Raw genomic sequence first — 9,436 nt, forward strand, 5'->3', positions numbered from 1 at the left:
CAGTTGTTGCCTGGCCACCCTCTCTTCCCTATCTCTGCTTGCCTTGTAGGCTATGATCTCTCCCCTAATCACGGCCTTCAGTGCCTCTCAGAACGTGGAGGGTGAGACCGCCCCATTTTGGTTGTTACTAACATTGTCGCCTATGGCCCGTGATGTTTTTTGACAGAAGGCCTTGTCGACCAGGAGGTCCGTGTCCAGCCTCCACGTGGGGCGCTGGGCCCGGCCTGTCTCCAACCTCACATCCATATAGTGTGGAGCGTGGTCAGAGATAACGATCGCGTGATCCCTGGAAGCACTGATTTCCCCACTGCAAAGAAGTCGATACGGGTGCATACCGTGTGTACTTTTGAGAAGTATGAAAATTCCTTCTCTCCTGGGTGCGGGAACCTCCATGGGTCTGGTTTAGAACACTGGGCTAAATCGCTGGCTTTTTAAAGCAAACCAAGGCAGGCCAGCAGCACGGTTCAATTCCCGTACCAGCCTCCCCGAACAGGCGCCGGAATGTGTTGACTAGGGGCTTTTCACAGTAACTTCATTGAAGCCTACTCGTGACAATAAGCAATTTTCATTTTATTTCATGGGTCCTCCACCCCCGTCTGCTCCATAAATGCTCCTAGTTCCCTAGCCAGACCAGTCTGTTTCCCTGCTCTGGGGTTTGATTGGTCGGTCAGTGGGTCCTGTACACAGTTGAAGTCGCTCCCCCATAATCAGTCGGTGTGTGTCAAGGTCGGGAATTTCTGCCATGGTCTTCTTTATGACCGGTGCCCCTGACCATGATGTACCGTCCCCCTGGATCCGTAACTGTCTTGATTTCCGTAAACCTCGTCCTCTTGCTAATTAATATTGCTACCCCCCTAGCCGTCGTCCCATTGCATGAGTGGGACATATGTCCCACCCAGCCCTTCCTTACCAGCAGTCGGTCCTTCTCCCTCAGATGCATCTCTTGTAGGTAGATTATGTCTGCTTTTAGGCTTCTTAGGTGGTTGAAGACTCTGGATCTTTTCACCGGGCTGTTGAGTCCCCTTACATTCCAGGTAACAATCCTGGTGGGGGGTTTTCGACCCCCTGGTCCTGCGGGATCACCCATACTTACCTGGTTGACGCGCCCCTACACTCCGGCGTTTCCCTTCATTAGGGGGCCGTCCCAAATGGCCACGGTCGCCATGAGGTCGGGCCCCAGGGTTTCCTTTTGTCCAGGGGGAACCCAACATGGCTGCCAGCTGTGTCTACGCCATGTGGCTGCGCCCCTGCACTCCAGGGTCTCCCTCCACCCTGCAGCCCTCCCGAGTGGTTGTTTGTGGTGCCATCTTGGTTCCCTTTTGCAGTGATGATTCATTATTATACTTTGTTTTCTTTCTCTATGTCCCTCTATTCTCTCCTTTAGTGGGGATTCCATCATTTTTCCTACCTTCAATGTTTTTTTTTTTCGTTTTTTTTTAAATTTAGAGTACCCAATTATTTTTTCCAATTAAGGGGCAATTTAGCGTGGCCAATCCACCTACTCTGCACATTTTTGGGTTGTGGGGGCGAAACCCACGCAGACACGGGGAGAATGTGCAAACTCCACACAGACAGTGACCCAGGGCCGGGATTCGAACCTGGGACCTCAGTGCCGTGAGGCGGTTGTGCTAACCACTAGGCCACCGTGCTGCCCTCTACCTTCAATGTTAAGGTGACTGATCTACAGTTTGCTGGATATATTATAACTCCCTTCTTAAATGTAGGAACTACATTAACTATCTGCCAGTCTTCTGACATTTCCAAATGAGCTATTAAACATGATGTGTACTGTCTCTGATGTTAATTCCCTTTAATCTTGTTAAATATGAGAATACAATCCATCGGAACCAGGAATATTATCCTATTTAAGTTGATTAATTGATTTAATATTTCACCTCTCTATTTTAAATGCAATTAATTATTTCTAATCTCATCATCTGATTGATGTCTTGGCTGCCTAATCTCTTTCCCTGATAAACATGAAGCAAAGAATTATTTAGTATTTCCATTTATCAATCATTTCCTGCCCATGATTAAATATCCTATTCCACAACATTTTTACTCTTTTGTTTTAAAATGTTCCCTGATAATTTAATTTCACAATTCCTGTTCATCTTCCTAATTGTTTTTTTATACTTCTCCCGTAACCTCTTCACATTCAAGCTGCCTGGCTGTCCCCTCAATATTGGCACATGCCCCTTTCCTGAGCTTCAATTTTTTTTTACGCATGTTTTTATTAATCCATGATGGCTCATGAATGTTTGCTTGGTTTTTGCTTTTAGCGAGATATATCTTTCTGGAATAAGAATATATCTGGATTAAGAAACAGAAATACTCAACACGTCTGGAAGCATCAGTGTAGAGAGAAATAGAGTTAATGTTTCAGATTGAGGACCATTCATTAGAACCCTTTTTATTTCCGATTTCCATCATCCACGCTATTTTGCTTTTATATTTTTCCCAGACTCCGCAGAACAATCTTTTTTTAAAATTCCTATTGATGTTCCACAACATTGTTTGCCAATATTGTTGTCTGTTTTATTTTCAAGTTCTATTCTTATCTCCTTAGTGTTGGCTTTTCTCCAATCACCCTTGCCTTCATACTTATCTCCTTCTCAATTATTAAATATAGATTGTAAAAAGCTGAGGGCCCTGCACTGAACCTTGAGCACCCTAGCCTAACCTGAAAACGCTGTTTATTCAGTTTCTGTTTTAGTCCATTAGCCAACTACCCTCAGTCCCATCCCCTATTTTGTAACAATCTCTTGCCAATCTCCTTTGGGGGGAAAAAAACACATATCAATTTGTCCCTTTATCTATCCTGCTGATTCGGCCCTCAAATGGGCCGAATGGCCTCTTCCTGTTCCCTAACAATTTCTGTGTAACGATTCTGATGGCCCTGCGTAATCATGGTGGTTTTCTAAGTGGCCCTCCCCCATCATGTCTTCCATGTGTTCTGTGCGATGTGGTTGCTAGAATGAGGTTTGTTTGTACTGTCATTTTTGTACTGTGTTTGTAGTTGAACATAGGAACATAGGAACATAGGAAGCTTGCCATTAAACGTGGAATGCACAGACATGTCAATTGCTTTATTAAATTGCTTTATTAAATGCCGTCAAGGCCACGTTACGGAGAAAGCACATCTATGTGGCTGCATGAATTGCAGCACTGGACAAACATTATCGAAAAGAACAGCGCCCGTAGAGTTCGATGACAAAACTCCCTCATGGACAAATCAGGCACGGACCTCATCGCTTCTCCTCACTTCCCCCTTTCCATGAACGTTTTTTGTTCTGGGTCTATTTTGGACAAATTAAACAGGCCAGCCGCTGCCATTGCAATGAAGGCTCCGAACACCACGATGCTCAGCACTGAGGCTACAATATTCAGGATTCGGGCCCTTCTGGCAAAGAACCGAGCTCCGTCTAAATCGTCCGCATATCTGCGATCTCTAGCCTAAACAAAAGGAATGTGAATTGGTCAAAACCTCACTGATGACAGTCAATTTATGGGTTGAATTTCTCTAGCAATGCTGGCGTCCCCCCCCCCCCCCCCAACCTGCAGGTGCTCTGTATCAAATGGGCGAGGAATTGTTACAATGGGTACACCCCGAGCCCAAACTGTTACAGTTTCCAATCACCAACACCGACCTCCTCTCCAACACTTGGGCAAACCCCTTCAAACCGAGACAACTCCAAGCACCATTCTGTGGGTGCAAGTGCCGGACAGAGAGACAGAAGGTGGCAGAGAGACAGAGAGGGTCAGACAGAGAGACAGGCTTGGCCCCGTGCCAATAAGCCGGCCTGTTTCCAAACCCCGCAGCCCACAGTTGACCCGCTCCCAATGCATTCCCAGCCACCCTCTCCTTCTCCATGTGGCCACATCCAAAGGTTTTCATCACTTCCCTGAAAAGGAAGCTGTTTGGTTCTTGCCTCTGCCGAATTGAACCATTTCTGGGTTTGATGTCGCTCATTGTTCCCACCCCCTCACATTTCAATCCTGATTGACCTCCCAGCATCTCACCGACTGAGTGTCTCGGAGATGTGGAGAGGCGGCAGCCCAGGAATGCCCCCAACCCATATCCCGGGAATGCCCCCACCCATATCCCGGGAATGCCCCCCCACCCATATCCCGGGAATGCCCCCCACCCATATCCCGGGAATGCCCCCCACCCATATCCCGAGAATGCCCCCCACCCATATCCCGGAAATGCCCCCCACCCATATCCCGGGAATGCCCACCTCCCATATCCCGGGAATGCACCCCTCCCATATCCCGGGAATGCACCCCTCCCACATCCCGGGAATGCCCCTCTCCCATATCTCGAGAATGCCCCTCTCCCATATCCCGGGAATGCTCACCTCCCATATCCCGGGAATGTACCCCTCCCACATCCCGGGAATGCCCCCATCCCATATCCCGTAAATGCCCCTCTCCCATATCCCGGGAATGCCCACCTCCCATATCCCGGGAATGCCCCCCTCCCACATCCCGGGAATGCCCCCTCCTCACATTCCTGGAATAATGCTCGTCCCAAAACCCGGGAATGCCTCCAAATCCCGGGAATCCCCCACTAGTGCTAAAATATACCCCACACATCCTGGGAATGCCCCCCACCCAATCCGGGAATGCCCCCAGACCTCGGGGTTTCCTCAACTCCGGGAATCAACCACCCCCATCCTGGGAATTTCTCCCAACCCCGGGAATGCGCCCCCTCCCCCCGGGGGTCTCTGCCCCCCCCTCCCCCGGGGTCTCTGCCCCCCTCCCCCCGGGGGGCTCTGCCCCCCCTCCCCCCGGGGGTCTCTGCCCCCCTCCCCCCGGGGGTCTCTGCCCCCCCCCTCCCCCCGGGGTCTCTGCCCCCCTCCCCCTGGGGTCTCTGCCCCCTCCTCCCCCCGGGGTCTCAGGCCCCCCTCCCCCCGGGGGTCTCTGCCCCCCGCCGCGGCGGTCTCTGCCCCCCCCCCCGGGTCTCTGTCTCTCCCCGGGGGTCTCTGCCCCCCTCCCCCTGGGGTCTCTGCCCCCTCCTCCCCCGGGGTCTCAGGCCCCCCTCCCCCCGGGGGTCTCTGCCCCCCGCCGCGGCGGTCTCTGCCCCCCCCCGGGGGGGGGTCTCTGCCCCCCCGTCTCTGCCCCCCCGTCTCTGCCCCCCTCCCGGGGTCTCTGCCCCCCCCTCCCCCCTCTCCACGGGGGTCTCTGCCCCCCTCCCCCCGGGGTCTCTGCCCCCCTCCCCCCGGGGGTCTCTGCCCCCCCCGTCTCTGCCCCCCTCCCGGGGTCTCTGCCCCCCCCTCCCCCCTCTCCACGGGGGTCTCTGCCCCCCTCCCCCCGGGGTCTCTGCCCCCCTCCCCCCGGGGGTCTCTGCCCCCCCCGTCTCTGCCCCCCTCCCGGGGTCTCTGCCCCCCCCTCCCCCCTCTCCCCGGGGGTCTCTGCCCCCCTCCCCCCGGGGGTCTCTGCCCCTCACTCACTTTGACGGAGAAAACCAGCGCGGCGAATCCCAGGCAGCAGAAGTTCATGTAGGAGAGGTTAAATAGGGACCAGAGCAGGTGGTCCCGGAGAGATGGCGCGGTGGTAGTGGCGCTTGTGTGGCTTCCGCGATTCTTCGCCATCTAACCGGGAAGGAAAGCAGACCTGCGGCAGATGGAATTGGGACACTGCCCCGGATTCGGGTATTTATAGGCAGCGGGCGAGACACCAGCACAAAGTGACTGCCCCGAGTGCAACACGCTTAACACTGGGGTGTGCAACTGTCTAAGAGTTTGTAACACTGAGATGTACTGTACTGTACTCCCAAGATTTTGTAGCAGTGAGATGCAGAGTATTCCTAGAGTGTGTAACATACATAGAAACATACAAAGAAAATAGAAGCAGGATGAGGCCATTCAGCCCTTCCAGCCTGGTCTGCAATTCATCATTATCATGGCTGATCATCAAGTTCAATACCCTGATCCTGCCTTCCCCCCATATCACTTGATCCCTTTAGCCCAGTGTTTTTCAAACTTTTTTTGCGGGGACTCATTTTTAACCAACCAGCCAACCTTCGGGACCCTACCCGGCCGACCTTCGCGACCCACGCTGGCCGACCTGCGCGACCCACCATTTTCTCTTACCTTGTTTGTTGCTGACAAAAATGGAGGGAGTGGTTTTGGGTCACTTTGGCCCCAATGGTCCCTTTGTGCCTTTGGCCCCCCGAACTTGAAAAAAAAGGCTGCGACCGTGTAAAAAAAAATGCTGCCGCACTGCGCATGCGTGCCCGATCATCGGTGCACACGCGCATAGTTTTGCGCATGCGCACCGATGATCGGGCATGCATGCGCAGTGCGGCCAATTTTTAAAAATCTGTTCCTGGCCATTTTGAAGGCCGTTCGCAGCCGGCATTATTAAAAGCCAGCTGCTGGGGCTGATGCGCGCGGATTTGGGCGATGGGGAGCGCCACAACGGACGGCTCGGCGACCCTACCGACACCCGCCTGCAACCCACCTGCGGGTCGCACCCCTGAGTTTGACAATGCCTGCTTTAGCCCCAAGAGCTATATCTAATTCCTTCTTGAAATTACACAACGTTTTGGCCTCAACTACTTTGTGTGTTAGTGAATTGCACATATTCACCACTCTCTGGGTGAAGAAATTTCTCCTCACTCAGTCCTTACTCAACTATGACCCCTAGTTCTGGGCTCCCGGGACATTCTTTCTGAATCTTCCCTGTCTAATCCAGTTAGAATTTATAAGTTTCTATGAGATTCCCTGTTAGTCTTCTAAACTCCAATTAATATAATTCTAACCGATATAGTTTCTCCTCATATGACAGTCTCGCCATCCCAGATATCAACTTGGTCAACCTTCTCTGTACATAGAACATAGAACAGTACAGCATAGAACAGGCCCTTCGGCCCTCGATGTTGTGCCGGGCATTGTCCGAAACCAAGATCAAGCTATCCCACTCCCTGTCATTCTGGTGTGATCCATGTGCCTATCCAATAACCGCTTGAAAGTTCCTAAAGTGTCCAACTCCACTATCACAGCAGGCAGTCCATTCCACACCCTAACCACTCTCTGAGTAAAGAACCCACCTCGGACATCCTTCCTATATCTCCCACCCTGAATCTTACAGTTATGCCTTCTTGTAAACCTCTATTAAGTCGCCTCTCATCCTTCTCCGCTCCAAAGAGAAAAACCCTAGCTCCCTCAACCTTTCCTCATAAGACCTACCCTCCAAACCAGGCAGCATCCTGGTAAATCTCCTTTGCACCCTTTCCAATGCTTCCACATCCTTCCTATAATGAGGTGATCGGAACTGCACACAATGCACCAAATGTTGTCTCACCAGGGTCATGTATAGTTGCAGCATAACCCCGCGGCTCTTAAACTCAAGCCCCCTGGTAATAAACGCTAACACATTATAAGCCTTCTTCACGGCTCTATCCACTTGAGTGGCAACCTTCAGAGATCTATGGACATGAACCCCAAGATCTCTCTGTTCCTCCACATTCCTCAGAACCCTGCCGTTGACCCTGTGATCCGCATTCAAATTTTCTCTACCAAAATGAATCAACTCGCACTTATCAGGGTTAAACTCCTTCTGCCATTTTTCGGCCCAGCTCTGCATCCTATCAATATCTCTTTGCAGCCTACAACAGCCCTCCACCTCATCCACTACTCACCCAATCTTGGTGTCATCAGCAAATTTACTGACACACCCTTCAGTCCCCTCCTCCAAGTCATTGATAAAAATCACAAATAGCAGAGGACCCAGCACTGATCCCTGTGGTACACCGCTGGTAACTGGTCTCCAGTCTGAAAATTTTCCATCCACCACCACCCTCTGTCTTCTATGTGATAGCCAGTTACTTATCCAATTGGCCAAATTTCCCTCTGTCCCACACCTCCTTACTTTCTTCATGAGCCGACCATGGGCAACCTTATCAAACGCCTTACTAAAATCCATGTATATGACATCAACTGCTCTACCTTCATCTACACACTTAGTTACCTCCTCAAAGAATTCAATCAAATTTGTGAGGCAAGACTTACCCTTTGTGGTGAATGTAATATATAGATGTATATATGTTAATTCACACTGTCTTTGTAAGCGCAGTAGCGCTATCCGACCACTAGGGGGAGTAGCGCTGGGAGCACTCAGGAACTTGTACTGGGCTCCACCCTTGGCTCCGCCCACGACTCCTCCCCCTAGTGCAGCTGTATAAATACCAGGGCCGGCTCAAGGTACCGGCAACTCGGGCAGTCACCCGGGGCGCCATGTGCTAGGGGCGCCGCGTAAAAGACTCGGGTCCCGCGCATGCGCAGTTGGGCCGGTGCCAACCAGCGCATGCGCGGTGGCCGCCCTCCCTCAGGCCGCCCCGCACAAACATGGCGGATGGATCCAGGCTCGCCGGTGGTCACTCCGGCCCCCCCCCCCCGGGCTCACTCCAGCCCCCCCCTCGGGTCCCCTCCGGCCCCCCCCGCCCCCCCTCCCCCTCCCCCTCCAGCCACCCCCAGCCCCCCCTCGCCCTCCAGCCCCCCCTCCCGGCCCCGCCCCCGCCCCCGGCCCTGCCCCCCCCCCCCCCCCCCCCCCGCCCCGCCCCCCCCGGCCCCGCCCCCCCCGAAGGGTGCCGAAGTTCAGCTTGCCCGGGGCGCCAGCAACCCTAGGGCCGGCGCTGATAAATACCCTTGTCCAGAGTCAGCCTGAGTTCACTACGAGCTCATCAACAGGTAACAGGCTGGCTCTGAAGTAAGTCGATTAAAGCCGAGATTCATATCGGAAACACGTGTCTGGTGAATTGATGGTTCCATCACCCTTAACGAATCTGTGTTTACTATCCCGGATTAAGCTGCATCTTTCCAAATGGTCATAAATCCTATCCTTCCGGACCTTTTCCATTAACTTACCACCAAAGTAAGACTAACTGGCCTATAATTACCAGGGTCATTCCTATTCCCTTCCTTGAACAGAGTAACAACATTCACCACTCTCCAGTCCTCTGGCACTATCCCCATGGACAGTGAGGACCCAATGATCAAAGCCAAAGGCTCGGCAATCTCATCCCTTGCCTCCCAAAGAATCCTTGGATATATCCCATCTGGCCCAGGGGACTTGTCGACCCTCAGGTTTTTCAAAATTGCTAATACATCCTTCCTCAGAACATCTACCTCCTCCAGCCTACCCGCCTGTATCACACTCTCATCCTCAAAAACATGGCACCTCTCCTTGGTGAACACTGAAGAAAAGTATTCATTCAATGCCTCTCCTATTTCTACTGACTCCATGCACAAGTTCCCACTACTGTCCTTGACCGGCCCTACCCTCATCCTGGTCATTCTTTTATTTCTCACGTAAGAGTAAAAAGCCTTGGGGTTTTCCTTGATACGACCCGCCAAGGACTTCTCATGCCCCCTCCCAGCTCTCCTAAGCCCTTTTTTTTTTTAGCTCATTCCTTGCTACCTTGTAACCC

General features: G+C 52.4%; 1 protein-coding gene across 1 annotated transcript; it reads right to left on the minus strand.

Moving 5' to 3' along the window:
• Positions 1 to 3,082: 3,082 nt before the first annotated feature.
• Positions 3,083 to 5,761, minus strand: LOC119971017 (dispanin subfamily A member 2b-like). The gene is made up of 2 exons (XM_038806132.1): positions 5,457 to 5,761; positions 3,083 to 3,456 (listed from the first exon to the last, which is right to left on the minus strand). The coding sequence occupies exons 1-2, from the start codon at positions 5,595 to 5,597 to the stop codon at positions 3,262 to 3,264; spliced, it is 336 nt and encodes a 111-aa protein (XP_038662060.1). The 5' UTR covers positions 5,598 to 5,761; the 3' UTR covers positions 3,083 to 3,261.
• Between the last annotated feature and the right edge of the window lie 3,675 nt (positions 5,762 to 9,436).

Source organism: Scyliorhinus canicula, chromosome 9, assembly GCF_902713615.1.
Source record: "Scyliorhinus canicula chromosome 9, sScyCan1.1, whole genome shotgun sequence".
Lineage (NCBI taxonomy): Eukaryota > Metazoa > Chordata > Chondrichthyes > Carcharhiniformes > Scyliorhinidae > Scyliorhinus > Scyliorhinus canicula.

Excerpts from the sequence above, each read along its gene's own strand:
- LOC119971017 (XM_038806132.1), bottom strand. The coding sequence starts at position 5,597 with ATGGCGAAGAATCGCGGAAGCCACACAAGCGCCACTACCACCGCGCCA. Across the intron at positions 3,457-5,456 it reads CGCTGGTTTTCTCCGTCAAA|GCTAGAGATCGCAGATATGC; the intron begins GTGAGTGAGGGG and ends CCTTTTGTTTAG.